Source organism: Perca fluviatilis, chromosome 19 (assembly GCF_010015445.1).
Source record: "Perca fluviatilis chromosome 19, GENO_Pfluv_1.0, whole genome shotgun sequence".
Taxonomy (NCBI): Eukaryota; Metazoa; Chordata; class Actinopteri; order Perciformes; family Percidae; genus Perca; species Perca fluviatilis.
The window spans coordinates 12,871,698-12,897,914 of NC_053130.1; the positions used below are offsets into that span (position 1 = coordinate 12,871,698).

A 26,217-nucleotide genomic window follows, 5' to 3' on the forward strand; every position below is an offset into this window, starting at 1 on the left:
GGGGGCTCTCACACGATTCTGACAGCTTTATTAGACTACAGCAGCAGCTTAGCCTGTCAATTTCTTACAGTTTCCATTGCTCTCCAAGACTCTCCAATGAAGGGCTAACAGAGCTTTACAAGGTCAGGGAGAAATTGTGAAAATATAAAAGTTTTTCATATTCCATCAATTTCATCAAAACTTTTTTTATTTCATGCTCACCATAGGCTACAGAAACCCTGGTTTTGATGCCTGGTAGTAGCACTTCTGGCTTTTTCAAATGAACACAAGTGTTCACAAGTGGACCACAGCAAGGGTTCTCTTCCTTGTTGCTGCACTCACAACGCCTTCTGGTTGTACTTGCCTGTACAGTGGGGCTGAAATATGGTCCTGGCAATGGGGATAAATAGCCTAAACTACCAGCATTACACTCCTGGTAAAGCTCACAAGGTAGTGGAGGAAGCACCTGTCTGTCTGCAGCACTCGCAGGGACAACAGTAGTTAGCAGTGAAAAGAACTGCAGTGCACATGGAATATGGCAGCATATTTTAAGGGAGCAGGTGCAATACTCTTTGCAGTAATATAATATATATTCTACCCCAAGCAGCATTAGGTTAAATATGTACTTAAAATGTTACTAACAATACATTTATTTAAAAGTACCAACCCTCAATATGTATCAGTGTAAAGCATTTCAAGATCCCAAAGTCATTGTGACAATAGTTGTGTTTATTTTTTTGAATTTTTTAACAAGAGTGCATTCAGGACAGAACAGTAATTCAGAAGACACTGGGATCACGTGTAACCAAAACCATTTTTAGGCTTGTACATAAAAGGATAGGTGCTAGCTAAAGGCTTAAACTTGCTCTGTGTTATGGCAGAATGTCCCAAAGAAAAGAAGATGGCAAAACTTGGCAAAGTTGAACGAGAATTTGAAAAAGTCAAGTAAAAGTTGTTCTTTGTGAGCCTACAAGCTTTTCATCAAATAACAACAGTATTTAAAAGAAACCATGATGCTAATCCCCTAATCCACTACACAGAGCTTCTCGTGGTTTGCTACAGCTAATACCTCAGGTTTGGACACAGTGTCTCACTTCACAGACTTTGGCAATTAAATCCTCACCTGTCCGTGATGACTGCTGTGCATTGTGTATTAACGCATGTGTGATGGTGTGCCTGTGGGTGGAGAGGTAATGTCATGATCAGAGAGGGCAAAACCTAAAGCTTCTCTCTCTCTCTCTCTCTCTCTCTCTCTCTCTCTCTTGACAGCAAATTAATCTAATTACATCTGAGCTAAGAATAAGAGAGGTAATGTCAAAGAAAGAATGACAGACAAAAACAGGGGGAATGAAAAAAATCACTGAAGCAAGACTGAAATAAGTGAAAGAGCAGGAGCGATAAAAAGACATGAAGGTTGGGGTGTGAGAGGACAACAGGAGGTAAAGAAGATGAGAGGTAGTAGGAGGGTAGCTGTAATTATGTTCTCTGTCTGCCATTGATGAAACACTGCCTATTGTGTTGCCATTGTTTAACTGCTGCTGCTCATCTGCGCGTTTGTTTATCTGGGTTATTAACAAGGTCGGCTCCCCGGTCCTCAGTCTGCTGAACTCATTGTTCAGTCAAACTGAGTGTGCCCCACACTTGAGTACAAGAGATGCATGTGGCACATCCCACACACACACACGCACACGCACACGCACACGCACACGCACACGCACACACACACAATCAGGGTCTCTCAAAACAAAAACATAAACAGATACACACACAAACACAGGGCTGCGCAGTTTTCTATTGTGCTACATCTTGAAATTACTCATGGTTTATTTGTTGCAAATGCAGAGGAGGCACAGAAAACATTTCTGCTGCTGTGATTGCTCTGAGGAGCTCTATGAGAAGAGTATGTTTCTACAAGTGAGATTTTAGTCATTTTCAGTGACACACGACAAGATGTCTTGCTGCGACAAGTGTGTCAACTATTTTTCTGTGTCTTGTAAAGTGACAGACATATACTCATGCCATATTATTAGACATTTCTTTCTCTGAGCATGCTTTTGGACAAAAAATTGGATTGTAAACCGATTAAAATGGGTCAAAAGTCTTCCTACAGACTTAGTTAAGTTAGGGGATGAGTTCATCACAAACAGTGATATTGGTTAAAGCAGCCTACAGAGCAATAGCCCACAATGGTTTGGTTCCGAGGAAAAGTGATGGGCATAAATGGCTCTTTTGAGGAGAATATATGAACAGCTTGAAGATGCATGTATAATGTACACATAAAAAGTAAATGTCCCTAAATAGCCATGTCCAAGTAGCCTAGAAATCTAGACGCACCCTAGCAGCAGCAAATGTAATTTGCATCCAGGGTCAGTCTAGCAACTCTCCGTTGGCTTGCTAGCTGGAAAAACCAAATTCTGGTCAGGCCAATCACATCGGTATAGAGTCGGTTGGCAGGCTTAACATAAGAACGGCAGAGTTGCGACAGTTCCGCGTGAATTCCCTGCTACTTGAAAACAAAGAAGATGGCTGCTGCTGCTGCTGGCGAACAGCAGTCTTTCGAATCGGCTTTAGCCGCGACTCTGGAAGACTTGGAGTTAAGCACTGAAGTCATTCTTAAAGAAGGAAGATGTGTTCGGAGTTTTGCCGACCGGATACGGCAAAAGTTTAATCTATCAACTAGCGTTGATCTGGTTGGCTATGAGTGCAGAGGGAATTTGAAAGACAACCGTTTATCCCGCCCATCGGATTGAGCCCTGCCAATGGTGAGTTCCCAGACCCAACATCTTGATGTGGGGCTGGCTAGTCAGGCTAATGTCCAAGAGTCATAGGCCAAAAGCTTTCTCTTTTGTTATACTCTTAATCTGAGTTTAAACCACAGTGAGATTTCTCCTAAATTCATGTTCAAGTTGCTGAAAAGACTCAGCCAAGGACTCAACTGTGAACCTCCCAGAACCAGGGTGCACCTTTCCCCTGTGGTCTACTGATAAGGCAACTAGATATCAGCATTAAAGCTTTAAAAAGATTATAGCTACTGGCCTTTGACATCAAAATTATTCTTGGCTGATCCTTTCAGCTGAGCACTCAAAAAATACAATCAGAGGGCAAGAGCTACTCCAGTATTCTATGGCTCTGATACAGCATCACTTTAAATGTCACAGGAGCAAAACATCAACAGGAAAGGCCATTTCAAAGAGCAAGAGGGGGGAAAAAACAATAAAGATGACAGCAGTATAGAGTATGAATGTGTGCATGTGTGTGTTGGAGAAGTGCTAAAAAGTGAAATAAAGATTCTATGAACATGAAAGTGGGGAAAAACAATGGAATGGAAAAATAATATTTGTGTGTAAAAAAATGCCAAGTGTAAAGGAATATAGCTAGAGACAAACTCCAAAAAACACATTGAAAGATTTCACAAGAGATGAAAGCAAAGCATTGTTTGAAAATCACTGCGAGCCCGGGCTTGCTGAAGGTGCTAAACCTAGTTCAATACCAAGAGCTTTGATACCATCTAAAAGTAAGAATAAGAAACATCCCTCTTCTCTCTGCCATTTGTTTACTCTGTGCTCTCTTTACTTCTTACCTTCTTGTTAACCGCAACAAAAAACTCACAGATAACCTTTTAGAGCAACTGCATGAAAAGTACAATGCCACTAGCATAATTTGCTCTTTCCCACAGCGCTGCAACAAAATGTGCAGGAAATAGTGTCCACCCTGGTGAGGACATAGTATTGTAGATTAAAGGGAGAAAAAAGGGAGGAAGGTGGCAAACCAAAAAAATATCTTTAAACAGGAGTAGACAGAATGGACAGCAAAGCAATCTTGCTGTGTTTTAGTGTGTTATTATACACCAGGCGCTACAGGTCACAGGTAGATGTTCCCACCATGGAGATGCTTCCCATCGAGCACAGCTAGCCCTGCTTTGATGGTTACCATAGCAACTGTTAAACCGTATGCGGTAAGCAGGGACCTTTCTTCCGTTTAATCCTTCACTTTTTTCTCCGTGGCTTATGTGTGCTACAATAACATATACTTCTGATAAATACTTTTTCACCACTGTTGACAGCCTTAGTGGTGTAATGTATTATTACAATTATACCAATAACCCTGGAAATCTCTTTGGTATCATTTGTTTATTAAATTATTTTCTCTATGTAACCTCATACTGTTTATTTCTGCCTCTTTGTGTGTGTGTGTGTGTGTGTGTGTGTGTGTCATGCATACCATAATTAACCTTAACACTGCTTATTCAAAAAGGAACAAATGAAGAGTGCTCACAGCTGGCTGCTCACAGATGTACTGTCGTTCTAAGCACTTAAAAATGAATTAATGATAGAGTGAATTTCCCCACGTGTGCTGCTGTACCTAAAAGCAGCTATTTTGACCATTGTATTTTACATTATACATATACAGCAGTTATGATGTGCCTGCCCCACCTTTATTACAACCATATTTATTAGCTCTCTGTTTGAAAGCACTGAAGGCAGAGAGCAGGTCAATTAGGGGAGTGTTTACTAGGCACCCTGCCTATGGCACTCCTGCTATTGAATCAATACTTGGCTTCCACACAGCATGCTATTGTGGCATGATGCTGAACACATTGAACACATATATATCCATCTTCCACCTCTCTGTCTCTCTCTCTGTCTACTTCCTTCCTCCCATGAATCTCTCTCTCTCTTCCTCCAACCCGTTAATCTTCTCTTTCTCAGTCACTCGAACATCAACACCTGCCTCACAACTCCCTGTTCAGTGTGATATCTGGGTATTAAGAGTGTGAGACAGAGTGACAAGCCCACTGACAACCCAATAAACTGTATTCCATAGAGGGGGCATGGTGTAGTCATCAACAATTCAGACATGGCTGGTCTGAGAGAGGCAGCAGATAAATGGGGAACTGGCTGAATGAATTCAGTGGAGTGACTCAGCAACATACTGCACACATGTACTTGGTCACCAGTGTATCCCACTGAGATGTGTACTACTACATCAGGCAAGCTCTGATATATAATAATATATTGATAATTGTTGAATTTAGGTGAAACACACACATTGTATTCTAAACCAGTTACAGATTTTAGAAATCCAGTTTTGCAAAACTAACGTGAGCACTTCAGGAGTGCTGTTATGGGTGCGGTTAATTTTTACACTCACAGCATGGCTTGGTGGTCTCCAGTACGTCTGTGTGGCCTTGTCATATTGATGCTGAATCTGTTTGTCCATCTGTCTGTCACTATGTCGTAGTGAAGTGGGAGCCCTCTGGTGGTGGCACTGACACCTGACCGGCTGTCCTTGAGCAGACTGAGGGGGCAAGAATAAATAAATCAATGAAATAAAAGCTTATTACACAATATATATATATATATATATACAGTGTATGTTGTACTATTATCTTATGTTTAACCTGGTCACATTTTCTTAAGTCTACATTCATGCTGGTAATAAGCTTGTCACTCTGCAAAGTAAAATCAATCAAATCAATTAAACTTTTAAATCTTAAAAGGCTTGAAATGTCCATACATATCTACTTAGATATATAGCCACGTTAAGACAATAACAAAGTCTGCCTATTACGACCTTAAAAATATATCAAGGGTTAAAGGACTTATGTCTCAGCAGGATTTGGAAAAACTTCTCCATGCTTTTATTTTCAGTAGACTTGACTACTGTAACGGTGTCTTTACAGGTCTCCCTAAAAAATCTATCAGACAGTTGCAGCTGATTCAAAACGCTGCTGCTCGGGTCCTCACTACCACCAAGAAGGTGAATCACATCACTCCAGTTCTGAAGTCTTTACACTGGCTTCCTGTGCCTAAAAGAATAGATTTCAAAAGACTTCTGCTGGTTTATAAATCACTAAACGGTTTAGGGCCAAAATACATTTTGGATCTGCTTGTGAACTATGAACCACCCAGATGTCTTGCCGTCCCCAGAATCAGAATCAAAAAGAAGGAAGCAGCTTTCAGTTTCTATGCTCCACATATCTGGAACAAACTCCCAGTAAATTGTAGGTCGGCACCAACTCTCAGCTCTTTTAAATCAAGGCTGAAGACCTATCTTTTTGACGTTGCCTTTTTTTTATTCATTGTACTGCACTGTGAATTTTATTCCTGTATTCTGTTTTTAATTTTGTATTAATTTCTAACTGTGTTTTAATGTTTTATGTAAAGCACTTTGAATTGCACTGTTGCTGAAATGTGCTATATAAATAAAATTGCCTTGCCTTGCCTGCCTATAGAAGAGCATGAAAAAAGAGAAGTATCAGATGTTATAAACAAGAACATGAATAAATAAACAAAGAAACTATAAATTTACAAAATAATTGACGTCTTCTTAAAAAAATCTAATATTTTTATGCCGAAGCAATGAAATATCATTGTGCATCTCCACTTCTTTAGACCGAATGTGGAAGAAAACTGTGAGTCAACAGATTATCACACAGTTTTGTTTCAAACTGACAGGCATGATGGACACATCAGGCTCAGGTTGTAAATAGCTATAATTACCTTTACATGGTCATTTCAAGATCCTGCAGTAAATTAAACTCACTGACATTTTGTTAAAACACATGTTCACAGACAATTACCTCCTTTTTAAAACCACTTTGACTGACTAACTGATGTGAGTAATACATGTAACTCACAGTATAAGCCTTTACTATTAACTATTAACTCAATCTAATATTGAATTAAACATCGGAGCAGCTGATGATGTGCATTAAATAATTGTAGTTGTAAGAATTTAGAACTAAATCTCATATAATCTTTCTTATGTGAATAAATAGCAGAGCAATGTACAATATACAAATACAATGACAAAAATTGCTAGTTTTTCCAGCTTTGGTAAAAACTTCAATGCAGCTCAAACTTGATGAGCGCATAATCATGAGCAGTCTGCCTCAACACACTGAGAAATCAGTTTTCTTTTTTTGAAAGCTCCACTTTTCTCTGTCCCATTTTTTTCATTTTCTCTCCTCTTAGTCCTTCACATAAACACATGCAGCATACTGCAACAGACTTTCTCCCCGCCGCACACAGCTACTCTATAGGTTTCTTATTACTCCATTATGTTCAATTCAGTCAACTGTTCCCCACTTCTGTCTCTCAGCAGTTTCTCTGTAACACTTCACCTCCCTCTGTATACCTGCCTCTTAACCAACTGTAATATTATCTCGTAACCAAACAGCAGGTGCAGCCGCCTTTGGCTTTCTAATTCTAGATATCATGTGAACTGGCCTCTGAATCAGTGTGGGTCTAATTGGTATTTTCTCACAACCAAACATTCAATGTTTTTCAGCACATTGAACTGATCCAAGCCTGATCCTCATTGTTTAATCCTGTCCTGCAGGGACATCAGAGGCCATGGTAATACAAATCATCTTCAGCCTTCCTTTAAAGGGGAACTATGCAGTTTTTTAGCTTAATTTATCTTAACTGAACAGCTTCGGAGTCATTGGTTATATGACTTTTTTTGGGTTGAATGGTGATCGTCTCACTTCCCCCTAGCGCCTGTGAGCAGAAAAACACCCTTGCAACTTTGGACCGGCGAGCCGCCGGCCTCAGTGTCAGGAAGTACTGCATTTTAAATTGCTTTACGGCACTGCACACATACAGGAAGCGGCTGCGATATTACGAATCCCACTATGTCCACGCCAAGACCCGCCCTTCAATAGCATTTATTGGCCAGGCATTCATGGTAACGTAACCCCATTTGTGCAGGTCCTATCCCTGACCAATCTGCTATCCTAACCTTTACCACTCGAGGTCAAATGCCTAACCCCAACCAATCGAGCTGCTTCATAGGGCGGGTCTTGACGTGGCCATAGTGGGATTTTTAAATTTGCGAACCGGCTAGCTATAAGAACAAGGTAGCGATGGAGTTTTTCACACTATGGTCATGGCTGAGCCGGCAAAAAACAAGCAGAAAGTTAGGAAAGCATTGTCAGAGGAACAGAGTAAGAGGAAACAACAGACCGACCGAGTGAGGAGTCAGACACGAGTAAACATCGGACCTGCATTTTCAGAATGGGGAGAACTGAGACAAACCTGCAAATCCGATGCTGACCTGATGTTCTTGCTGTTGCACTTGTAAGTATCTTTGGGATAAACTCTGTTGTCTGTAATCTTTATAGTTCCTGTTATTGTGACCTCAGCATGTTTGCTATTGTCTGTAAAGGGTTTTATTATGATTGCTGTCTGTTATGGGCTTACTAGCTAGCTTGCTCTGTCTACCTCAGTGGACATGGCTCCGTGCGTTCACCGGCTTCTTTGAAAACAAATGCACATGACAAGAGGGAGAAGATGGGAGGAGGGGGGGAGTCGCCAACGAGGTTTTACAACAGTGTTGCCAAATATCTATTCCGAAGCTGTAGGGGGAGCTCTATAGAGAAACCTGCGAGCAAAAAGAAAAAGAAAACAGCAAAGAAATTGCCAAAATGGCATAGCGCCCCTTTAACCTAACTTTGGGGACCCAGTTAGTTAGTTAGTTCTTCCAAGACAGAGTCAGCAGAACAAATATCTCTGTTTCCCTCTTATCTTATTTCTACTCTTCCAAAAATCTTCACTCTTTCAGCCTCTACAACCATTAATGTCAGGCAAAGATTTGAAAATATGTGTACATATACTTTGCTTGTTGTGGGTGACGGTGCAACAATATTGTTCTTGGCTGAAGAACGTGCTGTGGGTGGGTGCTAATTCCAATTGGAGGGAAAGTATGCAGCAGTGAGGATGGAGGACAGACCTGGCTTTGACATTTTGGTATTTCTCGATACAGCTGGGATTTGAATAATGTCAGCCTGACATAGGGTTGTTTGGCTAACAAGCGAGCATGGTCAAGAAACTAATGAATGTTAGAGTGGAGATGGAGCCAGCTAAAAGTGAACAGAACGGAGGTTATTGGTAGGCAGTCTTTACCGTGCAAGTACACACAGTGGAGTGCATGTGGGAGTCCAGCAACATACTGAGCAGAAACTGAACTCCCACATATGATAAAGAGTACTACAGTCAGTCTTCACTGACTCACTACAAAGCTGAACAGTACATGTATCACACTGTAGAGTGAATTAACAAAAGGACTGCGTTGCTTTTGTGGCCACTAAACCTGCACAAAATTGGCCCATTTCTATGCAAATGAGCCTCGTTGCAAAAACAGTCCAATTCAGAAAGCTCAGCGCAAATAGCCAGGCGCAGTTACAGTGAAATTATTAGCGTCTTCAGAGATTTGTTGGTAATGAAGCGCATTTATAAGGGGGGGTCCTCTGCTTCCAATCATGCCACTTCAATGCCATCTTCTTTTACAGTCTGAAGGTTTGCGTTTGAAAAAACCAAAAGCACTGACAGACTGGGATTTAAAATCCCTAATACTGTTTATCTCTGTCACATTTAAATTCCTTGCCTGAAGTTTTGAGAAATACCTCTGCACCTTGTCGGTCACGACCTGTAGCTCGCAGTCTGTAAATCTCATTCTGTCATTGATCTGCCTAATGCGGTTTTGGTGCAAAGGCAATATTTATACTTTGCCGCATGGATAATTGCAATTAGATGCAAAAAGGGGGCAAATTGCACTCTGCTGCAAAACCTTATGGGCTTGTTAGCTCTGTATATGTAATATCATAAGCGCAATATCTTTATTGAATTGGACCTTGCGACAGCGGTTGCAATCCATTCTTTTAAAATTTGCCACTGTGTTTTTATCAATCCCTCTCTGTCTTCAATTTGTTACAAACCACAGGGTGATTATGTTTATAGAAAATTATTACTTCTGTCTTGTTCGCTCTATTCCTTCTTTTCACGCTTTGCCTTTATACACTTTTTTTTACCTTATCTAAGTCAAGGGTCATCTGTTTCCCTTTGGGGCAAATTTGTGATTTACACAAGCTGCCAACCCTCTCAGCGATGATCTTGTCTGTTTCTAATCCCACGAATGACTCATTATTAAAATGCTATACTTAATACCATTAAAACACCAAACAGATATCAACAGTAGAAAGCACTCACATACTGTACCTACATGAAATATCAACTAGTGTCATTGCTGTCAGAGCAAAAGTCAGACGTAAAAAAGATCTGCACACCGTACTGATAGCTCCCATCAAATGTAATTTAACAGAGCAACATTTTGATCTAACAGAGATCTTTGTCAGGCATTGGCAAACCTATTTGCTGGGAGCTATCAGTACAGGGTGCAGATCCTTTGTCAGACTTTGGCCTTCAATTTGTGTTTTGACTCGGCACCTGTAGAAGGTTTTTGGATGGGCAGCGTGCCCTACACTCTGTTTAATGTCTGTCAGAGTCCCAAATGTAATATATGGGGACAATGTATTGCTGGAATTGAATGGTTACACTGTAACTATTTCCCCCCATATAGTATACATTCCCCTTTTCAGACTTTACACTTGTATCAGTCCTGTTCACACCAACTCACAATTTGTTTGCGCTGATGTTGTTGTAACTGTTGACACTGCAATGTGAGCTGAGCAATGGTCTTGTCTCGACTCCTCAGCTCCTCTCTGAGCACCTGCACTTCCTTAATCAGCTCCTCCAACTGAAAACACACACACATACAGTATACTGTAGCGGTAGTACACTACCTCAAAAGGAAACTGGAGAAAAACAAACACTATATATAGATATATATATATACATATACAATCAATCACTGTTATAACCCGGAGGTAAAGTTTCTTACCTGTGATACAGTGGTATTGTCTTCAATCTCTTCAGGAACATCTGCTGGAGAGTCGGTATCCTCAAGCTGGAAACAAACACACAGTGAACTGGATCAATGACAATTGCCTTAGGCATGCCTCAAGAGCAATATTTCGCAACAGTGGAATAACTCTTCAGCATATATACTCTGATGACCCTGAACTGTCAGCCACCAATGCTAGATACCTCAGGCAGAGCCAAGATTGTTTTTGAACATTCAATAAATGTATTTCATAGTTCATAGGAGTACAAAAACACGTCTGTAGAGGCTGCTTAAAGTTACTATATGTAACTTTTTAATGTTTCTGAAACTGTGTAATTTTTTATTTAATGATCATAAATGACCTGTAACACCAAACGAGACTAACAGTGAAAAGAACGCTCTTTTTATATAGTTAGTAGTTGTAGTTAGTAGTTAGTACCTTTGTACGGGTCCGATTTTTCCAGCAAAGTCACAGAATGATATACAGCAGGTAGAACGGCTCTACAGTAACACATTCTGACGGGTCACAGATTTCTTTGTAACACCGGAACAGCCTGTGTTAGTGTATCCAGCCAGGTAAAAAGATAGCAGGAGATTTATTTATACAGGCCTAATTGTATTTTAATTTTATTTTAGAAGTTATCTGTTGTAGTTATGACTGATACTGGGTCAGGGCTATCACAGGAGAAAAAGGAAATTAAACAAAGAACAACTAAAAGCTAAAAGGGACAGTGAAAGACAACGGGCAAGACTCAGAGTAAATCTCAGACGGGCTTTCAACAGATAGAGACAATAACGGGATTGTAAATGACTCAAAACAGACCCCAGATTGGCCCTCAGGTATGTAATATGTCTATTTCATTCATGAAAAGACTTTACAAAGCACCTATATCAAATTACGTTCCCCTTCCATTTAGCGCAGACGTTTTATTCCTTTCAGTCCGTGTTGGTCTACTATTTTCTTTTCCCTTGTCCCCCTGTACTTGTGAAAAGCGTCAATGGGTTTCATGAAATGCACTATAAATCGAAGATATTATTACGTTGGTTGCTACAACAAACTCTTAGGGCTTTGGCTCGTGACACAGTGACAGTGACACCAGCTTTAGCTCACGATACATCCAAAGTAGGTAGCTGTATGCAACACTTGAAATGCAACGATGCACCTGTAACTTATTCTCTTATTGTAAATGAATGATTTTCTGTCTGAGCAAAACATTCATCGCAACTAAATGAACTCCCAGTAACACTAACTCAGTAATACAGCACCATAAAGAAAAGACCTTTACGACAGCAGGCATGGTAAAAACACTACTGCTTTTGTCCAAAGTGGCCGCTAGAATCAACACAAACTGAAAGTTACATACAGCCACTTTAAATTACAGCAGCACTTGTGAATTCTTTTCCAAAGCAGATCCATATTTCATCTTATATAGACTAGAATATTCAGTGCAACACTCTAATTACAGTCGTTGATTATTTTTACCAATTACTGTTAGATTAAGTATTTGGTGATTACAATGTCGAGAATAATAACAAATGCCAATCACAGGTTATCAGAGCCCAAACTTATGTCTTACAATAGCATATTTTATTTGGCCAAGAGTCACAAAAAGAAGTGAAAAAAAAAAAAGAAATTGAATTTCAACGTTTCAAAAGTTATAGCCAGCAAATGTTTGGGCGTTTTACTAATTATTAAATAATTAAATTGTCATTTTGTGGAAAATTATTAAATTGTTGTTCATAAATATTCAGTCAACTACTTTAAATATAAATCTCATTTCAAAACTACATCCCACTTGCTCCTTTTTCAGGTCAGGTAGAATAATTCAGTTAGAACCAGCATGTCTGAACGTCTAAGCGCAAAAAAGCAAAGATCAATTAAGATTCGGCAAGGCTGGAGGTTCATTTTACAGTGCTGCCTTGAGCTCAACATCATACTAAAAAAAACATAATTAAGAACAGAGTTACTTATGGGTTGACAGAAATAGTTTTCCTCTTGAGGCTATTTAGCCAAAGCGTTTCACTAATTGCAATGAGCACAATAAACACATCTGAAGGAGACATTTGATTTAAATGCAAACGCAAATATCACTTTTTTGCTGTAGAGGGTAAATTGAGTCGAGACATTCAAGATAATTTCATTTTACAGAGCGTGTGGTATTATGTGCTTGTGCCTCTGTGCATTTCGCGATTTCCAAGATGGGGTTGTGTGTTTTGTAGGAGTGTGGGTTTTGTGTGTTAATCTTATATGCAAGAGCACATTTCTATTACTGACAACTTTTATTTCTCTCCTCTCCTTCCCTGTCATTTCTTCTTGTCATTAAAGGATTTCTCAAACTGATAAAAAAAAGAAAGAAAGAACGCTTTTTTAAGTGATCAGTTTCACACAAGCACAAATATATACATATACAAATGCAATTAATAATGCATAACACCATTAACATACTGTGCATTGAAAGAGAAGGAGGCCTAGATCATCAAATAACTTAAATAATTGCTGTGACGCTGGTACAGCACATTCAAAATACTTACAAAGCCTTCCCCATCACAGCAGCTGAAATCAAACCTGAAATCCAGACAGTTAACAGTATGTGGCCTAATTAAAAAACCAAAATAAAAGCCTGAGAGTGGTGACATGATCTGCATGTGAATTGTGTGTGACATATTCAAAGCGTGATGCAACAGTGTTAGAACAATGACAACATATAAGAGTAACAACATTTTCTTTCACTGGAAAGTGCATACTAAACACATACTGTATGTGTTTGTGTGAGTGCATTTGTGCATGAAACTACCTAACATATGTATGTCTTTGTATATTTATGTGTTGCAGTCCTGTAGAACTGTATGCATGCATGCATATGTGTGAGAGTGTGCAAGTTTTGGTACATGCAATCGTACACGTTTGTGTTCATTCGTCTTTTTGCAAACGTGGGACGAACCTGTAGCAACGTTTTGAGCCTGAGCAACTGGTTCTTGAGCGAGCTGCAGTCCTGAGTCATGTGTTCGAGTGTTAGTTCATCCAGCATCGCCATGTAGCCGTGCTGCCTGCCTTCAGAGGGGATGGGCCGTGAAGAGATCCTTGAAGTCTTAAGACCATCGTAGTGCTGGACAACATGGGCCCTAAGAAAGAGACAGAGAGAAAAAACAATCATAGAGTCAGGCAGACAGAAAAACTAAATTATGTTGCCTTTGCGTTTGTACTTTTATACAGTTTATTTTTTTTTTTATTGATTTTCTGGCAACATTTTTCAGGCCTTAACAACCTGCTATCATTGTAGAAGTGATCTGGTCCACTCCAGCGATGGTGTCTATGTCGCTGCCCCTGCCGGCCGGCCCTTTCTGAGCGCGCAAAGTGCGACATCCTATCAGCGTCTATATAGGAAGAAGTTAGAGCTTTAGCAACAGTAAAGAAACTTGTGCATGTCTTAAACAGAGAGAGTGCAAATGAGATAGGGCATATACACTGCGCTATCTGACCTGAAATGTATAAAGCCAGTGTTCAGGATATGCAGTATAGATGCACAGAATTCAAGAGAAGTTCAAGAAAATGACTTTTGTTCTGCTGTTATTTGTTCAAGTACATGTTTGTGGTTGAAGATAAGCAGTAGATTTATTTTATTTATTCTTTTTCTACCACTCTATGCTTTATACACACATGCACACGCACGCACACGCACACACACACACACACACACACACACACACACACACACACACACATAAAATTGCCAGACTGTGAGTCAGTTTCTCATATCTTGGGAAAATGAATACTGCTGTGTATATTTCAGACACTCTAGTCTAGAATATCTGCATATAAATCATGATCTGATCCACCTCATTCTCTATTTCTCTCAACTGTCTCCATCATCAAATGCAAACACACGCTCACAAACACGGTGACAGGCCATTTCATTTTCAAGGAGGTAAAAGGGCACAGTATTTGGCAACACTCAATAGCATATAGCTGTGAAATGAACTGTGACCGCAACAAAATTGACAACTAACAGAGCGCAACCCCTAGGAAATCAAAAGGACCCTTAACTTTCTATATTCCAGATAGTCTTTAGAATGAGAGAAATAGAGGAGAAAGAGAGAAAGAAAAACAGAGATAAAGAAATATTGGATTGAAAGACCCAATCCAAGGAACAGGAATGCAGTTGGTTGTAAAATACTTTACCCTGAGTGTCACCACATAGCACAGGAGCAGACAGTCTGTTCCATTCTGAACTGTTACATTCCAGGAAATTTCAGCGCTCCCAATAACTCCCTTTCAGCTCAGATAAAGTCCTCTAAAAAGTAATACAACAGGAATATATTGCAATTTATATAAAAAAAGTCCACAAAGGCAGAGAAACTCAGACAGAGTGGAGAGAAATGACTCCTTGTCTGGTCAGCTGGTGGCAGTTAAAGGGCCAGAGAGAGAACATCAACCCAGCTCCCACCCTGCCTGGTTCTGTCTTTGTTGACAGCCTTGTTTTTTTCTGGGAACTCCCTAGGAACTGGAGCTGGGGAGAAATGACTGTGGTTGCGGTGGTGAGAGAGCAGTGACTGGTTTGTGTCCAAGCTAGAAAGTCACCAGCTGAGGCAGGCAAGGGAGAAAAGCTAGGGCCTCTCTACTGTCACGGGACCAGACAACTAGAGGAAAATATTACATGGAGGCCCCTTCTTCTCTTCCCTCTAGTTTTACTCCTCTTCTCCCCTTTCTCTCGTCCTGTTCTGTGGTGTTATTCAGGGTGTCTTTGGGAGGGAGGAAACACCCTTCCCTATCCCGTGTCTCAGGGCCTGCCCTGTGGGTTGGACTCTTCAGCCTTTCTTGCTTTCACTCTGACTCTCATGACACTAGCCATGACATAGAGAGCTATAAATATGGCTGCTTCCCGAAAAGGAGTAGGAAGAGACGACACTCTAATGCACATTCCTCCAGAGTTAACATTCCTCTCCCTCTCTCGCTCTCTCTGTCTCCTCTCAAAAACAAGGAGATCACTGTTTACAGACTAAAGAATGATATCAGAGGCATAAAGCGGCCTCATTAAGGTATACCCAGTTGAAAATGTATTAGGCACACCTAGCTAAAACTAATGCAGTCTAATACAACAGGCAATACATCTTATCTTCAATGTTCAGTTTTTGTTGAAGCTGTTTTAGAGAGGTGCTGATTCAACTTCATGGTCATTTTGGAGGCTTTAGTTGGGTAAATATTGGAAACATCGCTGAGTGTAACAGAATGCAATACAACAGCACGACAATCTACAGGCTTCAATATGACCATAAAGTTGAATCTAACTTTTCTCTCAAACACTTTCAACTAAACCGGAACATTATGGCTTTCATAAAGGTAGACTTTACTGCAGAGCTGTTGCAGTGGACTGCACTGCAAAGTGTACCTAATAAACTGGCACCTGTGTGTTCACATGTATGTGCATGGGTGTGTGTACTTCAATAGGGCTGGCTTCAGGACTGACAAGGGAAATTCACTTCCTAGAATTCATTATGTTTCATGACATGTGAGGTCAATATTCCTAAATTCTTCTTTCCCTCTCCCTTCCTTCTCTCATGTATGTGACACACACTATCCAATGAATCCATAATAACATTGTCAACACTATCACTATGTAGTAATAATGTGACCTGGTTACCTTTAACACCTACAAAAAGCAGTAACAGAGAACGCTCCTACGACTTCAATACATGATGATATCAAGGTGGGAGTGGGCTGTGTTGATGTGGAACACTAAGCTATTAATCAAATCATGCTAACACCATACTAGTGTTGTCAAGCCAATCAAAGGTAAACTCTGCTCCTACTTAAGCCTATGTATGCACTGTGGATGTGCTGGTACCATACGCAAGTGTGTGTGCATCTGTTCATTTAGACAGTGACAGACAGCTGGCTGAATACTGCTACAAGTTAGCTGCCTGTCATTCAAGGCCAGTTGTGTGGTAGTGGTGGAGTTGTAATTAAATAACTCTTCAGCAACAAAATATTAAAAGAGTAACAGCACTAAATAGACAACAAAGTGTCCATTAAAGGATTATAATAGATGTTGCAGAGGCAACTCTACACCCAAGGCCATGTAGGATTCAATTTATTCAAGCCATAATATGCCATGAAAGGATATTGCTGGAAAAAGAATGCTCAGACCTTGGTAATGCATTAATTTACAACTATGATCAAAGCAGATTTGCTGGAGGTGTGTGTGTGTGTGTGTGTGTGTGTGTGTGTGTGTGTGTGTGTGTGTGTGTGTGTGTGTGTGTGTGTGTGCGTGCGTGCGTGCGTGTGTGCATGTGCTGACCATGCAAGCCATCCTCTGGGAGGTCCACATCCAGCATGAGGTCATCTTCATCCAACTCTCCTGTTCCCGGAGGGTCCAGGTTGTTCAGGATATCCTGAGAACCACGGAAATCACAGGTAACATTGTGAGGCATTAAATAACATTATAGGCACATTATGAGTGCATTAGAGTCATTATATAATTTTGTCCCCGGGCAAAAGTGTTTTTGTTCAGTAAGACCAACTACCAGGGGTCGGATACATGTAACTCTGCATAGATTCAGAAGCAAACAAAAAAACACACAATGCACAAAAGCACAAATGTATAGATGACAATTAATAAAACCTTGCAAAAAGTACATTTTTGTGTCACACATCATTTTGAAATTGTGTGTATGCACATAAATGTAGTTCCCAATCCTCCAATTAGCAAACATCCTGTTTTGACATAAATCATGATCCTTCTGTCCTTGGTCTGGCATTAGCAATGTCTTCCAACAGTGCCAAAGCAGCTTTTTGTTGCTACTAACCCATATTTTATTATAAGATATATAATAATATTATATGTATAATAGCAGAACACCTCTGCAATGTAATCACTGCATAAATACAACCTTTGTGAAACATAATATACATTATAGAATAGAATGTCATGCTGATCTCTTGCAATTATTATGATGTTCTTATTGTGATTATTTTTGTTTTAATTGCATTATGACATTTGCACAGTAATCTTTTACCTGTTATTTATTTATTAGTAATGTAATTATTACATTACTAATTTAACTAACAATAGCAATTTATGAAGCACTGTCAATTAGTTTTTTTCTATATTACCGTTTCACATGATTCTCTTACAACAGCTCAGAATATTCCATACACCTTGGATAACAGAACAGGCTTCTGGAAAAAAATATCACTCAATTATGAATGATAATACAGAACATTTTGAAAAGCCAACGAAAACACTTCTCATTACAGCCTCATAATATGCAGTTAGTCTGACTGCTGCGCTGCTGTCTACAGAATATTCAAAGCATACGCAAAAGCAAAGAACTGAATCAATAGTTCAAAGCTTTATTTTTCAAGGCAATTTTGTTCTTCATGAAACTAAATTGACAGGGCTTTGACTAAAAGACACAAGCACAAAATTATTCATTATAGGAAATTGCATGTGCTGCACAACAACTGGCTGGCTCTCAGTGTTTTAGACTTAATGAAAAAGGAAAATGAAGGAAATTGAATAAACAACACATACTTCTGTAGTCATCCAAATACTGTCAAACCAAGATGTTTCGTCTTTGTTGTTTGAAGAGTCAACCTGTCTCATCGGTTTTAGTCTCTCACTTTCTCTGTCCTCAGATTTAGGTCTCTTTTTCCTCCACCCTGTTGCTCTCTTCTCTCTAACCTGATAACTCCTGCCTTCTGAATATAAATATTTTAACTTGATGAAGCAATACATTGTGATGCATTTTTTAAAACATCTATTTATTTAATGCTTTCTTTTTCAGAAACAGCCCACACCCACACAGTTCTGGTGAAATGTTAATAATATACTGACCACTGATACTGATCAGAATTGAGATGTTGTAATACAGTACAGCATACAGGTACATTCTTCATCAGCTATGCATGTTTTCAGCTGTCTAATGGTTCACCTGTGTGTGTGTGTGTGTGTGTGTGTGTGTGTGTGTGTGTGTGTGTGTGTGTGTGTGTGTTAAAAAGAGCACCATCTATACATAGTACACCAGTCACAAAACAAAAGCAGCAGAACAGCAGCAGCTGCACATCCTCTATCAGCACTGTATGTTTTCAGCCCAAGTACTGATTTGTGGCACTGTGAGGTGATTGACAAAACTCACAACTCAGTACAAAATCATACACTTATGTGTTTAACATTTTACATTTAGTGTATTGATTATATAAAATTTGCACCTAACCACTCAATAATACATTCTTTGTTTTTCTTTTTTTCAATCCAGCAACATTAACAACTTACTCTCTGTCTCTGTACTTGCCTTTCATTGAATGTCTTTGTTGTTATTGACAGAGTGTAGCTCCAGAGTACATTATATTTTACAGTCCAAAATAGTAAATTATTAAGAGCAAACCACACTGCGGAAAGGACCTGGGCTTAGGTTAATTACTAACAGCAAATGTTCAGTCCAAACATTCAGTGTGTTCTGTTTTTTGTAATATTTTGCTCTGCTGATGTGTTGCGCAGCAATATGTTGAATCACTTCCTGCTGCAATTTTGATTGCTCTAAGGGAATAATGATTTAACTTGTAGTAGTATATGAGTTTGACACATGCACATGCACATTATCAAAATATCTTAGACACCCAGTGGTGCTTATTCAATCCAAACACTGCAGCATGAGCAGCAATCTGAAAGGAAACAGCCAAAGGAAGGTCTTCCAACATACTCAGTTTCATCACTGCATCCCATAACATCAGATGAATCTTTCAACAAACACGGCTGGATCAAACAATGATTAAAATCTTCAAAATCACTGGAAATGTTTTCAGGCTGAAATTCTCTCTCTCTGACAGTTTACCCTCAAATGACCCGGGTGTTTGCACAACCAACTTGCAGAGCGAAAATAAAAGCTCAAACCTTAATTCTACTCATTGCTTTCTTGGAGCATATCTTTTTGAGATCTCTGGTAGACATTTGGTTTCCGTGTGCTGAATGTAAATTTGCATCATGACACACAATCAGCCCAAAAGGGTTACAGCTTCAAAGAAAACACAAACTTCAGCATTAGATAAGAGTGTCAAATCAATGAGTGCCAGGGGGAAGACTTTAGACTGACTGTACTTGTTCTTCTCAGACGTCTCTGTCTTCCTCTGCTCTTTTGTCTCACAAGACATTTGTAATGAAATATTAGTTGAGCTACTCTTATCATAGAGAAGGGCTAGAAATCAACATAAAAAAATATTTTTTCCAAGATCATTACAGTCATTTTGTGAAAGGCAAATACTTTCCCAAATAATGTCCTGAAAATTACTAGATAGCTTATGCAGTGTCTTTTCATGGACTTGGTTTGGGAGTGATGTGCTTCGCTGCTGTTGCTGTGCGTGTGTGTGTTTGTGTGTGTGTGTGTGTGTGTGTGTGTGTGTGTGTGTGTGTGTGTGTGTGTGTGTGTGTGTGTGTGTGTGTGTGTGTGTGTGTGTGTGTGTGTGTGTCTCTTGTGTGACCCGTACTAAACAACATAATTTCTTATACTCTATATCTTGGGGCTTGCTGGTGGTTTTGATGGAGGATGTCCGCTACCCCAATCATTTCCAAATGTCATTGTAATCCATTTGCCCGACTCTTGAACTAAGACCAATTTTTAACAAAAAGTTGTCTGTCTTACTGAATATAACCATTGTAAGATGTGTGAAATGTATGATAATCCAGTGCACCTACTTTAAAAATCTTAATTGGTCTTATTGGTTTTACAGTGATAATTAGGTATACGCTGTGAACACTGAGTGTTTGAGAAACTAATAAGCGGTGAGTCCGAACAACATCCAAATAATGACACACAAATATGGGTTTATAAAGAAAAATACAGAATACCAGAAAATCTTTTTATCTTCTTTTACTCTCTTCCCTTTCAACTCTGGCTATAATAGGCTGTCAGTGTAGAGTGGGAGGGCTTTGAGGGAAGGTAACAGTAAAAGAGTCACTGCACTGCTGTTTTATAAGATGGTCGCAGTTTGAAAAGAATTTGTTTCTAAGTGTAAGGTGTAGTTACTGTTATGAACAATGTACATAGTTTAATTTTGTTGTTTATTGCTTTATATAGTATATATAAGGTACAATTAATGCTCTGCTTAATTTGAATATAAGGATGCCTTTTGAGGAAAAAAAGCATTACTTGTACTCCTGTATAATGGCTCACATGGCAAATTCGTCAAACTGTGTACTTCTACAGCATTAATGCCTTAATTGGTACAACAACTTAATAACAGAGAAAACTTCATGAATTATGATCAAATCTACCTCTTCTTTCTCAATGTTACAGTAAGTTACAGATAATGAAACTCAACACTTTGATGTTTCACAGTGGATGAGGAAAGAGCAACCTGTATTTTGTTTTTTCAATTTCATAGTATAAGAGAAGCTTTTCAGTTTTATAGCCTATTCTGACCTGCCTTTTGGGAGAGGGATTGTACAGTGGTCGCACAGTGTAATACAGAAGTGTTTGATATGTTCCTTATTTTTATAATGAAAATTGTATATAAAAGTATCCAGTGGGCAAATGCTACCTTAGTCCCCAGCAAGAGGATGTTGTCTGTCTTTGACACTTGCACCACTGTCTGTTCAAAACAAATGAGAAGAAACTTATCCATAGCATTTGGGGGTTTTCCACTGTACCGAACTCGCACCGAACCGTGACTCCTAAACCGGGGTATGAACTGTCAAATGACTTCTCTGTACTGTGCAATATCCTTTCTATTAATAGTTTATTTCTGTTGTGTTGTGCTACGCAGGCAAACATTTAGAGAACGAAACCGAGGCAGTGCGGAGGAGGCACTCTGAGTGAAATTGATGGCAGCTGGAGAACAGAGCAAAATAGAGTTAGGTAACCCTCAAATCAGCATGTTTTTCACAGCTTTATCTTTTCTCCATTTTGTTTGGTGCTGAGATGAGCGTATTATTGACAAAATAACAATAATGTGCTTCCTGTGCCATAGTTTATATGCCTTAGACATATAAAACAGACAGGAGTGCTGTTGCAGTCAATGACAAACAAGCAGACACCTCAGGTGTCTGTGCCGTTTACACATTGCACTGCAAGATGGTCGCAGTTTGAAAAGGATTTGTTTCTTAAGTGTAAGGTGTAGTTACTGTTATGAACAATGTACATAGTTTCATTTTGTTGTTTATTGCTTTATATAGTATAGTAAACAATTAATGCTCTGCTTAATTTGAATATAAGGATGCCTTTTGAGAAAGTGAGGTTTTGGGATCTTTATGCTTGATACAGTTGATTGATCTCTTTTTATTTTTTCATAAGGAGCATGAAATGTAAATGAGAATACTGCAAGTTAAATTGGACATGAAGGCGAGAGAGATTAAACAAATGAAGTGTTTTATATGTTAGTACTGGCAGTGAGAAATACATCAATGTCCTGTATAAAATATTGTCTTCTAAAAACTTACGGTTTCAGTAACATTAATAATATAATGAAATACTAACCTTTCCTTAGAAACGTAATTTACAGTGCAGTCCATGGACAGTGATACATTGTGTTGGTTCTGTATGGCAGCACATTTAAACTTTAACAACAAAAAACAATGACTATTAGGTAGGTGTATAATGCATATATATGTATGTCCTCGTCTGAGGGTAGAAGCTCCTCCTGAGCCTCTCAGTGCTGGCCGGATGTATCCGGTACCTTCTTCCCGACCTCAACAGGGAGAAAAGGCTGTTACCTGGCTGGTTTGGATCTTTAAGCCTAGTGATTCTCCTAGCCTTACTGTTGCAGCGCCTGGTGTAAATATCCTTTAGGCAGTGTAGGGTATAGAATGCCACACGTAGTATGCATTAGAAACTTGATGTAGAAACATAATTGTTGATTAATCTGTTGATAATTTTTCTCGATTAATCAATTAGTTGTTTGGTCTATAAAATTTTACAAAACGGTGAAAAATGTTGATCAGTAGGGGTGTGCAAAAAAATCGGTTCACATTCGTATCGCGATTCAAGCTCTACCGATTCAAAATATTATTTTTTGTTGTTGTATTTCTACTGCAATCACATGGGAAAAGCAACTACATTTACATACTGTGAATCGGTTTTTTAATCGAGAATCGGTTTTGAATCAAAATTCAATTTTGAATCGAATCTTGAGCCTAAAAATCGATATTAAATCGAATCGTGACATTTTCTGAATCATGCACCCCTATTGATCAGTGTTTTCCAAAATCCAATACGACATCCTCAAACGTCTTGTCAAAGATATTCAGTTTACTGTGAAGAAACTAGAAAATATTCACATTCAAGAAGCTGGAATTAGAGAATTTCTACTATTTTTCTGACAAAATTACTCAAATTGATCGGTTATCCGATTAATTTAATAGTTGACAACTAATCTATTAATCGATAAATATTTGCAGCTCTAAATTTATGTAAGCAAAAACATTCAATGGGTCTCATTAATTAATTGTCATTGCCAGTTTAGTATCCTTAGTATCAGATTACAGGACTTTAATCTAGAAAATCTAGAAAATAATTTTTTGTATATCCAGTGTAAAACAAAACTTTAATTTGAGACGATGCTCAGAAATTAAGTTATAATGTTCTCATTTATAACATTTAAGAAACAATAAGCTAGAGTAAATCTTACTGTAAAATGTTTTACAGTAAGATAATTGGCCATGACACAGTCCACACAGATGCACTGTTTGGATTGTGTCATGGCCAATTATGCAACTGCAAATAAAATATAGTCAATAAACTGAGTTTACTCAAACAACAAAATATTGTCAGAGAAAATGGTTCTGCTTTTATGTTGCCAGCTAATATAGTAATGTGTTGTCTTAAAGTGGTTACACACCAACCAGACGGCCGACCCTCAGCAAAAAAGCCAGTCGTAATGATCAGTCTCCCCGTGTTGGTCCAAAAAGTGCCACAGAACACACCAAAAAGACGAGACGAGACGAGACGAGACGTAATACATCTCTATAACAGCAGGCGGCGCTAATCTGTATTTTTGCCCAAGAAATGAAAACCGGCAGCTGATTGGACGAACGCATAACATGGGTTTGTTTTCTCCGGAAATTAAAAGCCAGACTGTCACGGGCGCCCTTTTTAATAAAATTTTTTTTTTTCCCAAAATAGTTCACTGAAACGTGTTTCTGAAAACATTTTAAGCGAGAAATAGGCCATGCAGTTGCTGAATCTGTCTTCACTTCAACTCAACAAAGGTCAGTTTAAAAGATTTTCGTCAGATTTTGAGAGACTCTAGTCACCTCATTCTGCTCGCCATTTCCGGGTGAGTCCCGACTGCCCTGCCATGTCAGGTCGGCCAAAATGAAGGCCGACAGCCCCCCAGACTGACGACGGCACAGGACACACCGAACAGACTCGAGTCACTGACCTCGCCAGACCGTCCAACGGCCGATAATTGGCCCTGTGTGTCCCGGGCTTTACAGGGGTCCAATAAACAGCCAATGTAAGATTGACAATATGTGAGGGCCAGTTGAGAGACAAAATGGTTATAAAAGGCAGCATGGTAATGATCTCTTAAAATATGAGTCATGACTGTGGTCAAACACTAAAGGGAGTCATGATGGATAATGATGGAAGTATAGGCTGTAATTCTGAATGACTCAGACTGCAGTTCTCACACGTTGTGCGTTATGGTCTCCATTGAAAGCACTGAATGCACCAAAAGAGGAACACAAAAAACATTGTTTACCTCAAACGGCTTCTGCTGTTAATTTAAAATCAAGACAAACAAAAGCAGGTGAGCTATAAGCCTCATTAATGCAATAGCATAGTCGCTTCACTGGCAGCATGTTCCATAAATGTCTCAGCACTCTGCAGACAAAAGGCTTAAGCACCTCACTCATTTTAACACTAATGAATTGACCTGTCTCAACCTGGCTCCCCAAAAGCCTAAAATTAGAGGCAAAATAAATAAATCAGGGATAAGAGGCAGCGTAACTCTGCAGCTTTGAGGAAAAGGGAGAAACTAAAGGATTACAGGACCACCAGGAGTTTGGTTGGAAAACAGAAAGGGAAAAGAGGGGGAGAAGGCCAAATGAATAAAACATCAACAGGAGAAACAACAAACTGGTAAAATAAAGAAAATGTCAACAGCAAAAAAAAACTGCCAGCTATCCAATAGCAGGATGAATAAGAATTGTCAAAATTGTAAGATGCAAAAGGTAAACATCTGGGAGTTTTCCGTGCAACGATTCATGCTGCAAGGTGGGACACTGGGCTGTAATTTGAAAGGGAAATGTATTTCTTATAATGTGAGACACTCCAATACACAATGAAATCAACAGGGCAGTTCTTAAGGACACAAGGTCCAATCCATAACTTACCATTAAAATGAGTTTGACTAATTCTCAGTTACTTATCCACTGAAATGTGACCATAAAGTTAGATTCAATGTAAAGATAAAACCTTGCACCTGACGATACATTGTGATGATAATGTGATGCAATACAAAATAATAATGCATATTACAGTTGAGACCGTTAATGTGGTTGATGAGAATCCGGTAGAGATGGGCTGATTGTAGTTGTGTTGTATTCAATTTTATTATATCTAAGGACCAAATATTTGGTGACTCCTGAGGAGAGAAAATATACAGTAAGCTGTACTTAACAATATAAAGCAATCTAATAAAACAAACAAAAATGTCTACAGCCAAACTACTAATTTCATTCTTCTGACACCGTTTCAACAAAAGTCGAACATCATAAGCTTCACAGAAGTTCTAAGTATCACGGATGTATTGTACTGGATTCTAGTTAATTTCAGAAGTGTTGCTATTATTGTGTCCACCATGATGTAAATATGAGAAAGCATCTATCCTACTATTTCAGCTTCTCTCTGTATCCTATGCATTATGAGCTCTTGTGGGTTGCCTGACAAAATAAAATAAGTAATCTCAAACACTCAAAAATACTTCCAACCATTTGAATGTAAATTGTGCCCAGGTCTACTGATGCTGTTGCACTGCATGAAAAATTGCGCTGAGGCCCGGGAAACCTTAACAGTCACTAAAAGAAGTAGCCATCCATTTAAGAATGACATTTTTTTTAAAGTTGGTACTGTAACAAGCTGCATGGTGCATCATGGGAATGCTATTATCAGCTCAGGTATACCCACTCCTTGATTTTGCACAGAGGCATAAGAATGCATATAGAGCCATATATAGCCAGAAAAAATTACAGGGACACACAAACCAGGAACACTAGCAAGCACACACTTGTTGTGTGTCTTAAGGATGCACAGTGCCTCCAAGTGGACTGAGCCCACCACTGCAGCATGGCAAACTAAACCTGCTTGGAACTGAATATCTCATCCATTCTCTCATACCTACAAGAAACAAACAGGGAGAGTATGCTTACACATAAATTATATATACACTAATTGCTTTCTATCTAAAGAGGATTACAATGTTTTATTTGCTTAAAGCCATGATTGCATGCCTTGCCTTTTTACATGTCATTAAGATTGGGCCTAATTATCCTGCATGTCTTTTTCTCCAGCATCTAATTCAGAGCAGGAGGCTTTTCACACGCAGAAGATCAAGAAAGA

General features: G+C 39.1%; 1 protein-coding gene across 4 annotated transcripts in view; it reads right to left on the bottom strand.

Moving 5' to 3' along the window:
- ccser2a (coiled-coil serine-rich protein 2a) overlaps positions 1–26,217 on the bottom strand; it is a 48,622-nt gene that overhangs the window by 13,969 nt on the left and 8,436 nt on the right. For 3 of the 4 annotated variants that reach the window (XM_039783662.1, XM_039783666.1, XM_039783664.1), the window contains exons 3-9: positions 16,962–17,055; positions 13,932–14,040; positions 13,608–13,788; positions 10,663–10,728; positions 10,399–10,518; positions 6,200–6,208; positions 5,131–5,277 (exon numbers count right to left, since the gene is read on the bottom strand). In XM_039783662.1, coding sequence (XP_039639596.1) covers positions 5,131–5,277; positions 6,200–6,208; positions 10,399–10,518; positions 10,663–10,728; positions 13,608–13,788; positions 13,932–14,040; positions 16,962–17,055 — 726 coding nt within the window. The remainder of the gene's footprint in view (positions 1–5,130; positions 5,278–6,199; positions 6,209–10,398; positions 10,519–10,662; positions 10,729–13,607; positions 13,789–13,931; positions 14,041–16,961; positions 17,056–26,217) is intronic. The other variant, XM_039783663.1, reaches the window with a different exon arrangement.